Source organism: Canis lupus, chromosome 18 (assembly GCF_003254725.2).
Source record: "Canis lupus dingo isolate Sandy chromosome 18, ASM325472v2, whole genome shotgun sequence".
NCBI classification, from domain to species: Eukaryota; Metazoa; Chordata; class Mammalia; order Carnivora; family Canidae; genus Canis; species Canis lupus.
Window position 1 is genome coordinate 50,001,953 of NC_064260.1, and position 19,673 is coordinate 50,021,625.

Genomic DNA, 19,673 nt, shown 5'->3' on the forward strand with positions numbered 1-19,673 from the left:
CACTTCGAGGACTTGATCCGCAGTGTCTGGAGCATCGGTTATTAATGTGCTCATACCACGCTCCCGCCCAGGGGGTGGGTTAGCGTCTGACAGAGACAAACAACTCCCACAGCACTTCCGGCCCCATATTCTCGGAACTGGACTCGGGTAACTCCTCGGGGGCGGGACCAGACTCGACCCCGCCCTCCGAGCTCCACCCACCGGCCGGGCTCCGTCCCGACGGCCGAGCTCAGCCCGAGCCCCGCCCCGTCCCCTATGCCCCGCCCCCCGGGCCGCCGCGGCCGCTGCGCGCGGTGTCCGGCGGGAGCGCTAGGAGCGCGGGGGCAGCGCGCAGGGCGGGGCGGCGGGCCGGGGAGGCGGGGCGGCAGGCCGGGGCGGGCCGGGGCGGGCGGAAGGAGCGCCAGGCCGGAAGGAGGCAGCGGGCGGGAGGGAGGGCGGCAGGAGCGGGCCCGGAGCTGCTGGGGCGGAGCGGCGGCGCCGCCATGTCCGACAGTGAGAAGCTCAACCTGGACTCCATCATCGGGCGCCTGCTGGAAGGTTGGCCGGGGCAGGGGAGGTCGGTGCCCGCCGCGCCCTGGCCCGGAAGTGGTGCGCGGGCGGGCCTGCCCCTCCCCGGGCCAGCTTAGACTGGGCGGGGACGGGCCGCAAGGTCCCGTGGCCACAGCCGCCCCCCGAGTCGCGGCGCGCCGGGGGAGGGGGGTTCCGGGGACGCTCTGGCACGGGGAGCAGCCCCCCTCCTGGGCGGGGGGCGCACGGGTTGGCCTGCGCTATTGGGAGTGAGGGAGAAACCTAAGAAGCCTAGCTCCACCCCTCCCAGGGGTCCTGCGCTATGGGTGGGGTGTTGGGTGGCAGGCCCCCGCGCACAGCACACCCCCTCGAGGGGGTCCCATCCTGGGAGGCCAGAGGCGGAGGTCCTGGGAGGCTCACCAGCAACAGCTGCCCCTAGGCAGGGAGGGGCCTAGGAGGCCCAGGCGCCCTCAGATGTGCCCATAGGGCCACTTGTGTCGCCCACCTTCCTCCTGCCTGAGGGACCAGAGTCTTGACACCCCATTCCTCCCACAGTGCAGGGCTCGCGGCCTGGAAAGAATGTACAGCTAACAGAGAACGAGATCCGTGGTCTGTGCCTCAAATCACGGGAGATTTTCCTGAGCCAGCCCATTCTTTTGGAGCTGGAGGCACCCCTCAAGATCTGCGGTGAGTCTGCTGCCCAGATCCCTTTGGCTTTCTGAAAGTGGAATCCCCACTTCACCCCGCCCAGTCCTTGCATTGCTGCTCCCTGGAGCCCGAACTTGGCCCTGGGTTCAAGTGTAGCCCCTGCACCTAGCGCTGAACCGGTTCCCTGGGTTACAGGTGACATCCATGGCCAGTACTACGACCTTCTGCGGCTCTTCGAGTATGGTGGCTTCCCTCCAGAGAGCAACTACCTCTTCCTGGGGGACTACGTGGACCGGGGCAAGCAGTCTTTGGAAACCATCTGCTTGCTGCTGGCCTATAAGATCAAGTACCCCGAAAACTTCTTCCTGCTCCGTGGGAACCATGAGTGTGCTAGCATCAACCGCATCTATGGCTTCTACGATGAGTGTGAGTAGCCCAAGTCCTTAAGTGACTTCCCTTTTCGGGGAGACCCTCACATAGGCCTGGCAGTAGGGGAATTGGTGTCTGACCACTACCCACAGACCGCGAGCTCTGCGAAGGGTGCACACCAGTTGGTGCCTCTCTGCCTGCCCTCCTGCCGTGGGGCCGGCACGCAGGAGGGGTCTGGGGAGTGACTGCTGAGGACTGCCCATGTTCTAATGCAGGGCCCTGCCTCATGACACTCCCCTCCAGGACATCCATTAGGCACTTGGGATGCCTATTTGGACTGGATCCTACCAACCAGAAGCTGAGATAAACCAGGCCTAGTCTTGGCCTGGCCCTGCTCACTGGGTGCGGGTGGGTTGTTTCGGATTGGAACTCAGGTTCCTCTGGACCTAGCTGCTTTAGAATTCCTGGAAGGCTGGTAGGCAGCGGAGTCGGGGGAGGGGGGATTCTCTTCTTGTCTGCCATTCTCTTCTCCCAGCTGTGTCTGGAGGGCCTCAAGACCCAGGCTGGCTGTGGGGCAGATAGGCCTCATGAGGCATCTCCTTCCTCCCAGCAGGCAAGAGACGCTACAATATTAAACTGTGGAAGACCTTTACTGACTGCTTCAACTGCCTGCCCATTGCTGCCATCGTGGATGAGAAGATCTTCTGCTGCCATGGAGGTGAGAGTGGCTCTAGGGTACATGTTGAAGGGTTCTTTGGGAAGGAAGAGCCCTGGGCCACATCCCGGGGAGCCCTGGGATGAGGCTGTTAGCTGGAGGATGTCTTCCCCGTCACCTGGAAGACCTCTCCCAGTGGTCTTGGTTTGCATGTCACTCTTTGTTTTGAGGCTTAAGCAAGTAACCTGCCCTCCCCCAGGCCTGTCCCCAGACCTGCAGTCCATGGAGCAGATTCGGCGTATCATGCGGCCTACAGACGTGCCGGACCAGGGCCTGCTGTGCGACCTGCTGTGGTCTGACCCTGACAAGGACGTGCAGGGCTGGGGCGAGAATGACCGTGGTGTCTCCTTTACCTTTGGGGCTGAGGTAGTGGCCAAATTCCTGCACAAGCACGACTTGGACCTCATCTGCCGGGCACACCAGGTGGGCTGGCAGCTCTGGGGCGGGTGGGAGTGGGGCCTGGGTAGCCAGCACCTGCTGAACAAACTGCCCCCATCCTCATCCAGGTGGTAGAAGATGGCTATGAATTCTTTGCCAAGCGGCAGCTGGTGACTCTCTTCTCGGCTCCCAACTACTGTGGCGAGTTTGACAATGCAGGCGCCATGATGAGTGTGGATGAGACACTCATGTGCTCCTTCCAGGTTGGGATGGGGGAAGGAGGGGGGCTGGTGACCCTGTGGCTTAGCCCATGAGTTTGACCAGCTCTTGTCTTTTTTAGATACTCAAGCCCGCTGACAAGAACAAGGGGAAATACGGGCAATTCAGTGGCTTGAACCCTGGAGGCCGGCCCATCACCCCACCCCGCAACTCCGCCAAAGCCAAGAAATAGCCTCCGCGTGCCCGCACTCTGCCCCAGATGGTGGATTTGTACAGAAATTACGTGGCCATAGGGGGTTCACGCTGGCCCCCCAGGCCCACCTGTCACGGGGAACACGGAGCCTTGGTGTATTTTTTTTTTTTTTTAATGAATCAATAGCAGCGTCCAATCCCCCAGGGCCCCTTCCGCCTGCTATAGTGGTGGCAAGCAGGATCCTGGGGCTGAGGCTGCAGCTCAGGGCAAAGCAGGGCCAGATGTGGGTTTCCAGCCTTGCTTGGCCTCAGGGCTGGCCGACAGATCCTGGGGCAACCCATCTGGTCTCTTGAATAAAGGTCAAAGCTGGATTCTCGCCATGGCCTCTGTCTCCCTTGTCCCAAATACTGGGCCTGGCAGCCCTTCTGTCCAGGGCTGCTTGGGAGGATAGGCATGCTGGGCATGGGGCCCCAGCTAGGGCAATCCCAGCCATAGGCTCAGGTCCATGGGGGCTTAGAATTCCAAGCTGGGGCCAGAGAGTATAGAGAAAACAGTTTGGTGACCACAAAGGATTCCAGAGGTGTGTTTAGGATTTAAGGGACAGACAAGTCATGATTGGCAAAGAAGGTAAATCAGCAGGGGCTCATAGCCCCTCTGTGATTTCTGTCCTGGGGAGGTAGGCTTAGGGAAGGCAGGTGTCCAGCCCTAGCCACATAGTTGGGAGTCTGGCCTAAAGGCCTATGGGAGGGGAATAACAGGGGGCCTCCCATCAGGTGGCAGCTCGGTGCAAAGCCTGGGAACAGACATGATTGGTTGGGAGTTAGAGAAGACAGGACCCAGGCTAGTCAGAGCCAGGAAGGACCTGGGGTGGCATCAAGACCAGTGCTCTACTCCAACACAGCCCACCTTTACCAACCACCAGGGTGATTAGCCCCATCCCTGGGCTGCTGCTGGGGGAAGGAGGAGGCTGTGGTTTCATCTAATCAGAGCCTCTGGACACAGGCTTGTTCTCAGTTCAGCCTTCACCCTCACTATCTTCAGCCAGCACAGGGCTGGGGCCCGGAGGAGAGTGTACAGGGGCGAGGATGGAGCCAAAGAACAGCGAGCGGAACTGGAATGGAGCGAAGAGAAGTAGAGTGAGCTCTGGAGGCTGTTCCCTCTTTGTCTCCCACCCCTACCTCCATCTCCAGCCCCTACCTTCTTGGGTGGGGGAGTCCCAGGCTCTGTACTGGGCTCGGCTTCATGGTCTTCTGAGAAGGGGCCAGGGCTACAGGGGGGCCGGAGTCCAGGTGAAAGGGGGATGGAGGGTACTGCCCGGGAGCCCTCGCTGTCCGCAGTAGTTTCCATGGCAATCATGTAAGAGTCAATGTCGTCACTGGCAAAGTCATCCAGGTGGGGTGTGCTGCAGGCAGGGACGGTATCAGTGAGCAGGAGGGTGAAAAGAAGGTACAGAGGCAGGACCCCTAGAGGAGTCGGAGTATTTGTAAAAGCCTTGTGACCACTGGTGGTCTCTTGACTTTATTACTTTCATTTCATAGGAGGGGAAACGATGCAGTGGTTAAATGGTGTCTTCCTGCAGGGAGTGGACCTGGAATCTGTTTGATCAGAATTCAAATAGGGGCTTGAGGGAAACATCCTGGGAGCCAGTTTAGCTCAGCTTGGGTAGAGAAGCCTCAAGTCCTCTGAACTAGGCCACCTGGGGCTAAAGCTCCCCCCTTCCCAGGAGACGGAGCTGGAGAGCACTGGGGCCCAGGGACTTGCTGGGCGGGGGGCCAGACCAAACTTCCTCTGCTTCCACTACACTGGGCCCATCCTCCCCAGCCCACCTGCCCTTCCAGCCACCTGCTTTCCCCAGCCCCAGTCAGCCCCCTGCCTCCCAGCAGTCTGTTCCCTCCTTGGCCTGGGAAGAGGCTCTAAGGGGAGGACTCAGCCAGAGAAGGAAGCCAGCCCGACCTTGGGGACACTTCCCTGGGTGGGAGGGATCTCTGAGCACAGCTGACCAGGAAGACTGAGCCTGCAGGGCTGGAGAGAGCTGTAGCACTGGGCCCAACAGGAAGTGTATGTGCTGGGGGAGGTGCACACGCTGCAAGCAGTAGGCTCAGGCCAGGGTGCAGAGAGAGGGGAGTGGGGAGGCATGGGGAGGCAGGTGGGCTTCCTCACCTGTGAGCTTGGAGTGGAGGCGCAAGCCTGTGGAGCTCTGGGGAGCACATGGCTGGGGAGTGCAGGTCCGACTCTGATAGTGTGGCCAGGACAAAGTGTCCATCCAGCAGAGAATCCTTGACAGCAAAGATGGCTGGCCTAGGCAGATGACAGGTCCTGGGCAAGGTCAGGGCCTTTCAGCTCTCAGCATCCCCTCCCCTCCTGAGGCTGGGAATTACCTGCCTGGTGCATCGAAGTGAACACTAAGAGACAAGTTTGCTGACTCTGCAAAGCTCAGGAGTCCCTAGGAGGGGAGAAGCAGAGCAGTGAGGCCCTGGGCAGGAAGGGAAGGACAGGGTGGTGTGTTGGGGGGAACCTCACCCGAAATTCCTTAAGGCAGAAAGTGATGGCCACCCCTTCTTGGGCCTGCAGCTGCTGGAAATCCTCCTCCCCAATGCTCATCTCGGTCACCATGGCTTTGACGGTGCTGTCTGTGGAGGCAGGAACAGGAGGAACCTAGGCTTCTAGGCCCTACCCCCTCCCACCCCAGCTCTGACCCTGCCTAAGGCCATGTCTGGCTCTCTCACCTGCCTCTTCCTCCTGGTAGCTGCGCAGGATGACCCTGCGGCCACAGCCAATGCCCAACGTCACTTCTGCCAGTGCAGGGGGGAAGGGCAGAACAGCCTCCCCCAGAACCCTGTGGGGCAGGGCGGGGGGCGGGGGGGGAGTACAACATCACACACTCAGTCCTGCACTGTGGCTTTGCTCTTGAGCTGAGGCAGGGCTATGACACGTGCCAGAGTCCAAGGGGATCCACCATGTGTGGGATACCCTGGGAAGGAGGACAGGGTGAGCAGGTCATGGGTCCTGCCCCATCCAAAGCTTTCAGGCTGTTGGGGGGAGAAGAGTCCACTGCAAGGGATGGGGCAGACAAGAGCACAGCCCAGAGGAGGCAACAGAAAGCATGGAATGTTTGCACTGGGCCAAACCAGGCAAGCAGCACCTGCCCACCCAGGGGTGGGAAACCACACCCAGGCCATCCCTAGAAATTCAGCCTTCAGGAAAAAGGCCTTAAATCTCTGTCTTCTAGGAATACATGTTGACAAATATTTACATATGAAGTAACAATTGGAATTTGTCTCAAGACAATTGGAACCGGAGCAGATGGGAGCAGACATCCACTTTTATACATATTTGAAGAAAAACAAAGAAAGAAGAAAAACAATTGCTCATTAAAAAAAAATAATAATAAAGCTCCAAAATCCAGACCAGAGGTGATATCCTTCTCTCTTTCTCTACCCAAAGGAGTCCTAAGCAGCATTATCTCAACAGAACTCAGAAAAACAGACTCAGGACCCGAAGGAAACTTCAAATTATCATACCCTATGGCTACAAAAAGAAATGAACATTACCTTGGGTTACTCGGATGCAAGCAGCATCCAGCATGGGGTGGGAGGGGAGCCATCCCTCTCTACATTGGTCTTCTGCAGGAACCTTTGCCTCCTCTGTAGACTCCATCTCCCAGGCCCTGCATAGCCCTTAGGTGTGCTCTGATTTTCCCAGGACAGCCATACCCCCACAGCTGCTGATCCAGGTTGCCCTCCTGGAGCATGGCCTCCCTGTCCAGCCTCCTTCCTTGGCCTGTGGACTTCTCAAAGCTCCAGCCCAAGTAGATGGGAAGAGAGGCTGCCCTTGAATAGAGAACACTCCCAGAAAGATGACTACTCCAGAGAAGAATTTGGAGCCCCTGAGCCAGAAAGTGAAAGATGGACATTCAAGGCTCCTGAAGCCCAAGGAAGGGGACTTAAGGGCAAGCAAGAGACCTGCTTCCTAAAAGGGGAGTCAGAAGGGGTCCAAGTGGCCAGAAAGCCAAGCCAGATCTTTAGGGTGGAGAATGCAGGTTCCTGGACACAGTGAGGAGCACAGAGCAATGCCTCCTCTATTCCAGCCTCTGCCCTTAAAGAGCCAGACCTGAGAGCAAACTGATCTGGACTAATTCTTTGAGGTTCACAGAAACTCTGTAGAGAAAATGAAGAAGGTGTCTTCTCAAATTGACCCTTGAAGCTCCAAAAAATAAAAAAAGACCCACATTCAGTCTGTATCCAGAGGGACACACTCACCGTGCTGGGGCACGGAGTACATGGGGGCACAAGGCTGGGTCGAAGACGGCCTGCAGGGACTCGCAGTCCTGGAAGGACAGGTTGTGAGTCTTCCTCACCCCTGGATGGGCAGATGGGGTCTCAGTGGGTTTTGCTAACCTCCACCCCTCCACCCCAGGGATTCCTCGGCCAGTCAGCTGCCCCCTCACCGTATTTGCAGTGTAGCTGGACCACCAGGCGGCTGCTCCTGCCATTCAGTGAGATGCAGCATTTCTCCACAGTCTTCTCCACCGTTGCCAGCGAGCGGAAGACAGCCAGGAACGACTGTGCAAGGGAAACCCATCAGCCCAGTGGCCTCCACCAACCAGCTTCCACATCCCATGTAGGCTCTGGCCATCCCAGGCTCAGCACTGTCACACTAGAGAGGGAGCTCCCACAACATGCAGAACACTTATGCTTTTCCAGGCCTTTCTCTGTTCATGCTATCACACCTGTCTGGGATGTCTTGAAAGATCTGCTTACTTTTCAATATCACCACTCTCTCCAGGTCCCTGGAAGGATCTATTACCCTCTCCCCAGCTCCCATTACCCTCTGTGGTGTCTCTACTGTACACCTCAATGCATTTTACATTGGTTTGCTCCTGCATACACCCCCCTCCCCAGTCAGGATCTTCTGAATGCCCCAGGGTGGACCCATTCCTGGTTGGGGGGGGGGGGAAACACCTCACCTTCATCAAGATCTTACAGCGCAGGGCTTCCTGACCAGAGGTGGTGGCCTGGTACTGCTGGAAGAAGAGTGGGGCAAAGAGGAAGCAGGCATAGGCAGAGCGAGAGGAGTTCACCGTCCGAAGAGAGAGCTGGGCCAGGAAGAGCAGGGAGAGGGATGCGGTCAGGGGGCAGAAACAGGCTCTGTCCTCTGTCTGGCTTCTGCTCACACCTGTCCTAATGTCCTCCTCCTCCACCGTCACCTGTTGAAATCCTCCCTCTCCTTCCAGTCAGCGACTGCCTTCTCCATGAAGCCTTCCCTGAGTCCCTGGTGGCAAGGGCCCTACACAACCGTCAGCACACACTGCCTTTTTTCCCTAGTTACCCGCCCCCCCCCCCCAAACACACACAAGGCACTTCGGGGAGGGCAATGGCTCTCGATCCACACACCGGCCTGGGAAGATGACAGGACCCAACCTGACACCCCAACAACGGTGGGGGGGGGGGGCAACCTTGGCAGACAATTCTGCCCAAGGGCATCTAGCCTGACACGAGGTGAAGCTGGCTCCCGATTGTGACCCCCCTCACCCCGTCCTCCAGGGGCTCCAGGTAGAGCTCGTCCCCGATGCGGGACAGGGAATGGACGGCCTTGCCGAGCACTGCGGGGAAGAGAAGAGAAACGGGTTAGGCTGGCGTCTCCCGCGGTCCCACGTGCCCCCGCCCCCGGGGGCCCCGAACTCACCCTTCACGTTGCCGCCGGTGACCAGACACTTCATGCTGCCCCCAGCGCCGAGGTCGGGCCTGGCCTCCGACCGGGCTGGGTCTGGCGGCTGGTCCGCGCCGGGCCCTGCCCACCCCGCCCGCGGCTCGGGTCCGGGTCTCACCAGCCGCCGCCGAGCGGCCCGGCGTTCCCTTCCCGCGCACCGCCCCTCGGAAGCCCCGCCCCCGCCTTCTCATTGGTCCACACGCCGGCGCCTCCGTCACGTGAGAAAACGTCCGGCTGCTCCGCCGTCACGTGACGGGGTCCCGGTGAGGGGCGGGCGGCGGTCACCGGAGCCGGGAGCGCGGGGCGCCGGCCGGCGTGGCGGGGCCTCGGCGGCTGCGCACCTGGACACCAAGAGCACGAAGTCCCCGGCGCGAGGCAGCGAGCACGTGTGCGGGCGAGCCCTCCTGGGCCGCTTCGTACCGGTCTTCCTGGGCGCCTGTCTGGACGTGGGGTCGAGCTGGAGCGTCCCGGGGACGCAGGCAGCAGCCACCAGCTCTAACGAGATGAAAGCAGTTTCCTGCAGGACTCCAGCGTGGGAGAGTGGCTGTTCGTTGTGGCTTCGAGGATCCGTCATTGACCCTTGGAGAACGGAAGATTCTGGGGGCTCAAAGGAGTAGGAGGGTGTACCTAGCAGGGGGAGCGGGAGGAAAGGGCATTGGTGCGTGGGCTTTGGCCCTCGTGGAGGGAACTGGCCTGTGAGCCTTGCAGAGGGATGAAGGCTGCCAAATGGTGGGGGACACCAGTGGGAAGCGCTGGAAACGTTATAAGAGGGAAGAGTCACGTTTATGGGGTCATTTTTAAAAAGCCTCCAGGACTGTGCAGAAGGGGGCGGTTCGTCAGGGAATTTTCCCCCTCGCCCTGGGCTCTGGGCTCCAAGTCTGCAAAGTGGAAGGGAAGTCCCTAAGGGATTTCCTGAACTCAAGCCCCCACAGCATCCAGGTTCTGTAGGGCCTTTCAGGGCCCTGGGCATCCCCACATTTCTTAGGACCTGCTTGGCCCTGCCCTTCTGGTATTGTCTGCAGTGAGGAGTGGTGTTTGTCTACCAGCCGTTTGCCCTCCAGCTCCTGGCCTGTGATTCCGGACCCCGCCCCCCGTGCCCTCAGTGTCCGTGCCATCACCAGACTTCTCTAGAGCACTGGGTGAGGCTATTCTTGCCTTCCATGGGGGTCAGTGTAAATGGTCCCCCCTCAACCCAGGCATTTACACTGGGAGTCAGCCTAGACCCTCTCCATCACCCCAGGTATTGTAGTCCTTGTATAAGCCCTGACTGTCCCACCTTCCAAAGAGATGGCACACTCTTCCATCTCCACAGCCATCATCCTGGCTCGGGCCACCATCCTCTCTCACCTGAACGACTGTAGGAGCTGAATGGTCTCTTGCCTCCTGTCTTCTGCAGTCCGCTCTCCAAATGGCACCAAAGCGATCTTCCTAAAACGTCCTCCTGACGGACGTTCCCCCTGCTGGCTCCTTCTCTTCCTAGGGCACAGCTTTAGTTGCTGGTCCTCAGACAGGCCTTTTGTTCACCAGCCCCCACTGCCCATCACACTGCAACAGTCTTTCATACATAGGTGTCTACATGAACTGCTGTCATGAAGCTTCCAACACAGTCCCATTTTTTTCCTGGACAGTAGCTATCTCCTCTCCACATTCTGTCAAAAAAATAAAATCCACAAAAAATAAATAAAATCCACAAAAGAACTTAGCATTAGCTACTCTCTTCCTTCCCTCTCTCCTCTCTGTCTCTCCCTCCCTCTCTTTCTTTATCCCAGTGTAACTCAGCATGGCCTTCACAGCTTTACCCCACAGCCATTACCTGAGCAGCCCAACTGGAACAGGAGGCAGATGTCAAGGCTCCCGGGAAAGCAAGGAGGGGAAATAATCACACAGTCTCACCTCTGCCACTGACACCTATGGGGCTGGAAGGTCCTATCGCCTTGAGGTCTTTGAGGCAGGGCCCTGGGGAGGGCAAGGGAGACATAAACTCCAGGGTTTTATTTTTCTTTTTTAAGGTTTATTTCTTTAGGGACACCTGGGTGGCTCAGTTGGTTGGGTGTCTGCCTTTGGCTCAGGTCATGATCCCAGGGTCCTGAGTTCAACTCCAACGTGGGACTTCCTGCTCAGCAGGGAGTCTGCTTCTCCTCCCTCTGCCACTCCCCCTGCTTGTGCGGTATGTCTCTCTGTCTCCCCGAAATAAATTAATAAATAAAATCTTTAAAAAATAAAGATTTATTTGTTTATTTGAGGGGGTGGGTAGAGGGAGTGGGGAGGGAGTCTTAAGAAGACCTAGCTGAGTGCAGAGCCCAACGAGGGTTTCAATCTCATGACCTGAGCCAAAACCAAGAGTTGGATACTTAAGTGACTATGCCACCCAGGCACCCCAAACTCTTCAGGTTTTTTTTTTTTTTTTTAAGATTTATTTATCTAAAAAAAAAAGATTTATTTATCTGTTCATGATAGACACAGAGAAAGAGAGAGGCAGAGACAGGCAGAGGGAGAAGCAGGCTCCATGCGGGGAGCCCGACGGGCGACTTGATCCCCGGTACTCCAGGATCGCGCCCTGGGCCAAAGGCAGGCGCCAAACCACTGAGCCACCCAGGAATCCCCTCTTCAGGTTTCTTAATGAGTCTTCAGACACACATACACAAATACACACACATACACACGCAAATTTAAGTTGTTGTTTTTTAAGTAATCTCTATGCCTGGAACGCCTGGGTGGCTCAGTGGTTGGGCGTCTGCCTTTGGCTCAGGGCATCTCAAGTCCAGGATTGGAGTCCCACATTGGACTCCCTGCAGGGATCCTGCTTCTCCCTCTGCCTGTGTCTCTGCCTCTGTGTGTGTGTGTGTGTGTCTCATGAATAAATAAATAAAATCTTTAAAAAAATAATCTCGGGGATCCCTGGGTGGCTCAGTGGTTTAGCACCTGCCTTTGGCCCGGGGTGCAATCCCGGAGTCCCAGGATCGAGTCCCGGGTCGGGCTCCCGGCATGGAGCCTGCTTCTCCCTCTGCCTGTGTCTCTGCCTCTCTTTCTCTCTCTCTATGTCTATCATGAATAAATAAATAAAATTTAATAAATAAATAAATAAACTCTATGCCCAATGTGGGCTTGAATTTACAACCTTTATAATCTCAAGATCAAGAGTTGCATGTTCTACCGACTGAGCCAGCCAAGCGCCCTTCTTTAGGATTTTTAATGTCTTTTTAATGTCTTTTTTTAATGTATTTGGACACAACACACACCCTGCCAGAAGCCAGTTGTCTCTAGTCTGTGCTTCACCGCTGACTCGCTGTGTAACTGGGTGGGTCCCTCTCTGTCTCTGCAGCCATTTCCTCATCTGTACAACTGTGGTTGGTGACGTAAGATGCTTACCCAGGTTGTTTCCAACCTTGATGTGATCTTGACAGGGCCCTCAGCTTCTCTGGGCCTGTCATCTGGCCACAGCTCTGGAGAGGAGCTGTAATTGGCATCCTGCTTCCCCCAGACTGTGAGACTGGAAGGTAGATCTCCTGTCTGAAGCTGGGCAGCCTCTCCCAGCTTTCACTTGGCACAGGCAATGATGTCTTTCTGGTCCAGACAAAGGAGGCACAGTGGAGGATGAGGGTCTCACAATGGTAAGAACACTTTGTGTTGGGAACCCAATGAAAATTTGGGGTCTGTGCAAGAGGTGGAGAGACCTGGCATAGCTCCAGCCCCATTCACAGAGAATCACAAGCGAGCCAAGGCCATCCCTTGAGCCTGTTTCTTCCTTGATAAAATGAGAGGGTTGCATGAGATGCTCTCTCAGGATCTTTTCAAACCCCAAATTCTTACCTCGCACCATATTCAAGATGGTCTCCTACAAGTACATAAGCATATGGGTATTGGGGCATATGTGTGTGGTGAGGTGGATACGGAATGGAGGAAGGCCATTACCATTTCAAACTTTTAAAATAATTATCTGCTGGGAAACTTCTTCTCTTTAACCACTTCTTACCCAAATGGTTAAGTTTAAGAATGCAGGAATTCAGGGTTGCCTAGCTGGCTCTGTCAGAGGAACATGCGACTCCTGATCTCGAGGTTGTAAGCTCGAGCCCCATGTTGGGCATAGAGATTACTTAAAAATAAAATCCTCGGGTAGCCAGGGTGGCTCAGCGATTTAGCCCAGGGTGTGGTCCTGGAGACCAGGGATCGAGTCTGCTTCTTCTTCTCTCTCTCTCTCAAATAAATAAATAAAATATTTTTTAAAATAAATAAAAATTAAAAAATAAATAAAATGAAATCCTTTTAAAAATGCAGGAATTCCTGGAGCTCAGTCATTCATTTATTTAACCTGTATTAGATACACTTCTCTACAGGAAGAGAGAGTGCAGGACAAAAGTCCCCGCCCTCAGGGGCTTCCACTCCTGTGCAGAAATACTGAGTAGAGGGAACGGCCTGTGCCAAGGCTCTGCAGGAAGTCCGCTGGGCTGTGCACACACACAACACAGTATACGGGTGGTCACTCTGGGGTAAGGGAGCTGCGAGCTGCCGGGGGCGCGGTACTGGCAGGGCACCCCTTGCCTGCCTGTGACACCAGGCACTGCCAGCCCCCTGCACACAAGCGCTGCCCAGGCCTTCCTTGGTCTCCGCCATCTCTCCCAGCAACCAGAACAAGCTTGGTACAGAGCAGCAGCTTAAGAAGCATATATTGAACGACCAGTGTCTAGCGTTTGGTGACTTTGCAAGACTTGAACCCAGACTATCTGCTGTGGTGGACTAAGGGCACTCCAGGTACCAACCTGCCAAGACGGGGCTCCACCACTTGCAGGGTGTGTGCACATGGACAGGTTGCTTACCTTCTCAGATTCTCACCTACAGCTTGAGCAGGGTGGTACCAGTCCTTCCCTCAGGGACTGTGGTGAGGGGTAGCCCTGCCAGGGTCCACAGAGCTCCTAGTACACACCGCCAGTGTCACTGTTAGTAGGGTTGTGTCCTGCCGCCTCCATCTCTGGAGTGCACCTTCATCACACTTTAGGGTCAGGACTGGAAACAATGTAAGTCTGCACGGACAAGGGCACCTGGGTGGCTCAGTCAGTTGAGCAGCTGCCTTCGGCTCAGGTCATGATCCCAGGGTCTGAGATCAAGTACCCCATCAGGCTCCCTGCTCAGCGGAGGAGTCTGTTTGTCCTTCCCCCTCTGCTCCTCCCCCTGCTCTCTCTCTCTCAAAATCTTAAAGAAAAAAAATCCACATGGACAGAGCCCCAGTGAATCCCACTAGGAACCTGTCAGGAAAGTCCCCACAGAGAAACATTCCAGAGAGAGGCCCAGAGGCCACCAGGGACTGGAGGATCAAAGAAGGGCTCTGGTAGGGGCAGAAGTCAGCCCCAAGAAGAGAGAAGAGGTGCGGTGGAGGGAAGCTGCAGTGTTGCCACGTGCTGACCTCAGTGTGGAGCCCTCGGGGCCCTCGGGACCCTCCGCCTTGTGGGGGGACTGCAAGTCCTGCTGTCCTTGCAGGCTGCCAGAGGCTGGCTCCGGGTAATGACTGCTCATGCGGCCCGAGGAGAGACCGAATCTCTTCAGGCTGCAGGGTAGAGGCAGAAGGGAGGTGGGATGGAAGTTCTTAAGCCCACAGCAGGGATGCGAAGGGGGAAGCTCCAGCTTGTTCACTAAAACCTGGCATGCTGGAGTTACAGGGCCCCCTTGGAGCACAAGTGAGGTAAGTTTAGGACAAATCAAAGGCAGCGTGCTTCACCCAGCAGGGGAGGACACCACCGATGGAACTCATTACTCCAAGATGTGGTCTCGGCTGGAAATATAAATAACTTCACAAAAGGTTCAGATAAATCCATGGATGACAGTTCCATTCAGGGGTTGGAAGGGGAAGGAGGCTGTTTGGGGCCTGCTGGTCTGTGGGGAAGGCACCCGGGAGGCCACCCCTCGGGGCCGCTGTCAGAGGCTGGCTTCAGGCTTCCCGACTCAGGAGGCAGGGTCGGTGTTCCTGCGGAGGCTCCAGCTGTGCTGAGTCCCCGGGCCCTTCCCTCCACCCTCCAGTACTCAGCATCCTCCGTCTGGGGAGACGTGGATGCCACTAGCTCTATGGAAAGCGTCCTGGCCAGGCTGTCCCTTAAGGGACCAGCAGAGGGAGACAGACACCGCGTACAGTCCCAGCTTCCAGAGCAGAGACTAGGCAGCTCAGCCCTGAGTTGGGCAAGCGAGTGCACAAGGGTGCCAGCTCAGTGTGCAATGCTATGCTACGGCCCAGGGGGGAAGGGGGCTGAGAAGCCATCCTCCCTGGCTGTGGTGGAGGGAGAGGGCAGAGAGACCTCAGGCACCTGGGGTAGGGCAGGGAGGAGGCCACTCCTGAAGAGCAGGGTGGTTCTGGAGCCACTTGCCCACCATGCCAGCAGATCTGGGGCCCCTGGGGGGCAGGGTGTGGATCTCTGTTGATCTACAGCGTTCCTCCTCGAGGTGCCTAGACAGGGGGCTTCTGAGAACCGATGGGCTGCTGTGCCCCACAGGCCTGAGCACCAGTTCTCCCCCCCGCCAGACATGGATTCCAGGCCAGACATGGCCTTCCCCTCTTTGCCACCCAGGCCCTCCTCAGCCCCTTGCTATCCCTCCCTGCCCTCTCCTCGCTCCACACAGCTGCCCTTGGTACAGCTTCTTGAACTCCTGAGGTGCGTATCATGTCACACCTCTTGCAGGGGGGCAGCAGCTGAGACTGGCTGGTGCTCAGGGTGCTCTGGTGAGAAGCACACAATAGGACCTCTGAGAGGTACCCCTGGGGACCACAGAGGGGGTAGCTCCTCGAAGACCCAAATCTCTCATGTCTCGCAGAGGGACCCATGGCCAAGAAGCCCAGATGCGTCCAGCTCAACCAGGACAGATTTATGCTCTTATCATCCCCTCAGAGCTTCCTGTGCCCTGAGTGTCCACCCTGCCCCTCCAGCCCTCCTTCAATTCATGGAACCCCTGGGAGGAGGCTGTCAGGGTACAAAGGCAAATGCTTAGGAGTTGGTGGGAGGAGAGTTGAACAAGGAATGGCCCAACTCTAGAACTCTCCAGTCTTGTGTAGGTGCTCTATAGGGGGGTGAGTGGCTTGTGGGGACAGGCTTTGGGAGGAAAGTAAAATCTAAAGATATGTGGGCATGGGGACTTGGAAGGGGAAGGGCATCATTAGCCGAGACAGGAGGATAGGGTATGGGGAGCAGGTAACAATAATATTCAACATAATCAAGTGCTGAATGCCAGAGATTTGACTTGTATTAATTCAATTGCACTTCTTCGGAGGAAGGTATCATTATCATCATCCTGTTCTATGCAAGAGAAAAGTGAGGTGTAGAAGGGCCAAGTGACTTGCCCAAGGTCACACGGCTGGTAAAGATGGAGGGGCACCTTGCTCACTTTACTGTCCTGACAGCGCTGGGATGGCAGCCACTTGGGGTGGGACTCTGAGTCGTTCCAGGGAGGTGCTGTCTGTCCTCTGACCTGTGGGGCCCCTGAGAAACCCAGAAGCTCTGGAGAAAGACTGAGAAGTCTGAAGGAGGGTGGCTAGTGAGGAGGGAGGGGACAGGGCGGGAGGAGCCGGCAGTGACTCAGCAGGGCAGGATAAGGATCTCCCAGCCCAGGGAGAGGTAACCCCGCTTCTCTGCCAGGGGAGACGGAGTCACTGAGCCCAGGGCATGGGTTGGCCAGGGCAATGGAACATCCTGGGAGGATGGCGGGGAAGCTCCTGGCAGGCAGGGGAGGAGGAGGTGAGCAGGGGTACCCCTGCCTTCCTCATGCACTCATCACCCAGACATCCTTGCAGATGGGGAGACAAAGCCTGGGTAGGGCAGGGGAGAGGCAGGCCACAGGACCGGGTTCCTCTCAGCCTGGCGGGGAAAGCTGAGGGCAGGTAGGTGCGGTGTCCCCGAGGGTTGAGCCAGGCCAGGTGTGGGTGGGGAAGCAGAGCAGGGTAGGGCCTTGGCTGAGGTAGGAGGAGGTCCTGGGGCCGGCCCCCCGGGGTTTCCGCTGACATCACTGCCAGCTCAGGGTGAGGCAGGGCCCTCTGGGCTCCTGCCCACTAGCGTGAAAGGGAAAGTGGACAATGGCCCTGCTGCCTGTCCTCCCCCTTCTGCTCTTTGTGCCCCCCCCACACACTTGGTGGAGTATGCTGGGTGGTGATGGAGAGGAGGCTGCCTCAGGGAAGCGGATCCCAGGGAGCTTTGTCTGGCCCGGCAGCCCAAGCAGGGCCTCTGAGCCTCCCTAGTCCTCACACAGCAGGCAGGATAGTCAGGCCCTCCAAGCCTGGGGAAGCCCTCACTCTGGCTGGGGCAGGTGGGTATCTAACACGCAGTTCAGCCTCATTCAGTGATTCAAACATGCTTACCTGCTCATGGAATCTATAATTCTAGCTGAGGGGAATGGAGCACTTTCCCCTCCCCAGGAGGGCTCAGGTCAGGCACCTGACCCAGCATCACACAGGCAGTTTGTGTCAGCCATGGGTGATGGGTGGAGGGCATGAGAGCCCAGGTCTCCAGCTCCAGGTGCAGACGGGGACTGGGGGGGGGGGCGGGTTTGGAGGGGCTCTCCTTCTTCCCAAGGTTCCTCTTAGCGTCCTTTAAAAACAGGCTGGCCCCAGGTGAGATACCTCATAGCCAGGGGGCTCTGACAAGTCCTGCTGCCTCTGGAGCCAGTCTTTGGCACCCAGCCTTTTCCCCTTTCAGGACCTTCCTCCCCATTTAGCGCCTGAGTGGTGTAGTTCAAATGGACCTTGAGAGCTTGTTTGGAGGTTTTAGCAGGTGAGTGCAGCTACTCATATACCCTTGACCGAAGAACGGTCCTCCTCTATCAGTGATGGTCATCTTCTTCAACCAAGCCCTCAGCTTCTGGAGGGATGCACATGGAATGGGTGAGGGAGGAAGGAGACACTCACCTAGCCAGCCAGATCAGCCGAATCAACCCTGGTGATCAATGGAGTGACAGATTTCACAACCAGATCACCCTTACATCCTGAGTGGTGTAGTTCAGAGGGCAGACAGTGCTGGGTTCCAGTCCTAGTTCTGCCCCTTGTGTGACCTTAAGACAAGTGACTTCATCTTACCAAGCTTCAATGTCCTCACATATAAAATGGGTAAATCATAGTTCCTATTTTATAGGGTTACTGTAAGAACAAGATGGTATCGTCCCAAAAACCTTAGCACAGGACCCAACACAGAGTGAGAGCTCAGTATGTTTAAACTATTGCCAGTAGTTAAGTCTTAGAGTCCTAAAAGGTTTAAAAGTGTCACCATGAAATGTCAGGCATTGCATCAGGCACTGGCAGGCCCCTGCCTCTCCTGCCTGCACATGGGTCAGCCTCTAACCCTCATTTGATGGCCCTCTGGGGCTCCTCACTGTCTACCCAGGAGATGTTTGGTGAGCACAGGAATGAGTTCACAAGTGCCCTTACTTACCTCTGTGGGCTTCTTCAACAACATACTCTTGCTTACCCATCAGGAGGGGACTGGACCAGAAGTCTCCCTAGTCAGAAATCATGACATCCTCAGGGCTAGGACCCCCTCAGTGCCAGTTCTGCAGCTGTGTGGGTCATGGTGTTTTGGGGGTGTCCGGAGTGCCTTTCCTGGGGATACCAGTTATGGGTGTAGCAAGGGAAGGGAGAGGGAAAGGAGGGGGTCTAGCCTGTCCCTGAGCCAACACTGACTCACCCCCACTCCTGTGGAGGGCAACTCAGGCATCACCCAGTGCCAGCCCTGACCCATTCCCAGCCACACTCCTTGGGGCCTGGTCTGCCACTCCCTGTGGATGATAAGGCCTGGAGTCTGGAAGGCAGAGTGAGCACCAAAGCAGTGTCCTCCTCGTGAGCTCACTGCTCTCCCGCCATCCTGAGTGGGAAGAGGGCCTAGGTGGTCATAACCCATTCCATGAAGGGGTGATGGCTTATCCCAAGGCCACACTGGCCAACTGGAAGGAAGCCCCTCACCCTGACTCCCAGCCTGGCGACCTGCAGAGATGCAGGGAGCCGGGTAGGCCAGGCCAAGGACTACCTCCATGCCTCTTCCGGTGCTTGCCACTGCCCCTCCGGCCATACAGCTATATTTCCACCCTGAAGCTCCACCTCCTCCTAGAGCTCTCCTGCCCTCTCCATCCTCTGATCTCAGTTTAATGAGTGCCTCTTGTCACAGGACCATGAAATTCTTCAAGGCAGGGTTGGGTTTTCCTCGTCCCCTCTGTCCTCTGCAGTGCCTAGCACCCAGCAGGGGTTCAGGAAATGCCTGTACCTCCTACCAAGACAGATGGCTCTGGGGCTAAGGGGGCTGGAGTCTGCTGTAACCTCTGCCCTGCCCTCAGCAGCAATGCCAGAACAAGAATCCCTTGGGGGAGGGGGCGGGGGGCAGGAACCTGCGTGAGGATCCTAGCTGGAAATCAGAGGGCAGCCACCTGTGTCCCCATCCCAGAAACGCTGGAGGGGCTATTCCTGCTCTGCTTCTCCTTTCTTCCTTCTATCCCACTCCCCCGAGTTCCAACAGCCCACCCTATTTGGGATTTGGCAGCAGAAAGGCTCGGTCTTTATTCCAGCCCCCACCCCAACCCAACTGGCAGCTCCTAGCCTGCTGCCTTTGCCCAGGCATGGCAGAGGGGCACTGGCAACTTGGAGATGTAGCTGATTTTCCCTTTGGCAGTGGGAAAGATGGGGGGGGGGAGGGTTTGGCCACCCCTGGGTGAAGGGAGAGGGCTGGCATGCAAGTCTAGACAAGAGGCAGAGGGAGAAGGGGACTTCCCCAGTGTGTGGGGTCAGTGTATCAAGCTGGGAACTGGGGGTCAGTGTGTAAAGCTCATCGTCCCTGCACCTACTTGGCCTGGGTCCCCATTTTGGAGCCACGGTCCTCCATTCCTGCAGACCAAGTTTCTGGACTCCTGAGGTGAACATTTGCTGTGCAGGGTGAGGGGGTGTGCAGCGTGGTGAGCTTCTCTCCCCTTCCACCACACACTCTG

At 57.0% G+C, this 19,673-nt stretch overlaps 2 protein-coding genes across 4 annotated transcripts; one reads left to right on the plus strand and one right to left on the minus strand.

The window, feature by feature from the left end:
• Window positions 1-386: 386 nt before the first annotated feature.
• On the plus strand, window positions 387-3,405 carry PPP1CA (protein phosphatase 1 catalytic subunit alpha). The gene is made up of 7 exons (XM_025446064.3): window positions 387-537; window positions 1,063-1,194; window positions 1,351-1,581; window positions 2,138-2,242; window positions 2,439-2,662; window positions 2,746-2,880; window positions 2,958-3,405. Exons 1-7 carry the CDS (start codon window positions 483-485, stop codon window positions 3,066-3,068), a joined length of 993 nt encoding a protein of 330 aa, XP_025301849.1. The 5' UTR covers window positions 387-482; the 3' UTR covers window positions 3,069-3,405.
• RAD9A (RAD9 checkpoint clamp component A) lies at window positions 3,128-8,899 on the minus strand. 3 transcript variants are annotated; one of them, XM_025446060.3, is made up of 11 exons: window positions 8,715-8,899; window positions 8,561-8,631; window positions 7,996-8,124; window positions 7,477-7,591; window positions 7,289-7,388; window positions 5,756-5,865; window positions 5,550-5,659; window positions 5,408-5,472; window positions 5,190-5,345; window positions 4,227-4,431; window positions 3,128-4,140 (listed from the first exon to the last, which is right to left on the minus strand). In XM_025446060.3, the coding sequence occupies exons 1-11, from the start codon at window positions 8,746-8,748 to the stop codon at window positions 4,045-4,047; spliced, it is 1,191 nt and encodes a 396-aa protein (XP_025301845.1). In that variant the 5' UTR covers window positions 8,749-8,899; the 3' UTR covers window positions 3,128-4,044. The 3 variants fall into 3 exon arrangements, with proteins under 3 accessions (XP_025301845.1, XP_025301846.1, XP_025301848.1); XM_025446061.3 differs by having other exon boundaries at window positions 5,190-5,327; window positions 8,715-8,898; XM_025446063.3 differs by lacking the exons at window positions 5,756-5,865; window positions 7,289-7,388.
• Between the last annotated feature and the right edge of the window lie 10,774 nt (window positions 8,900-19,673).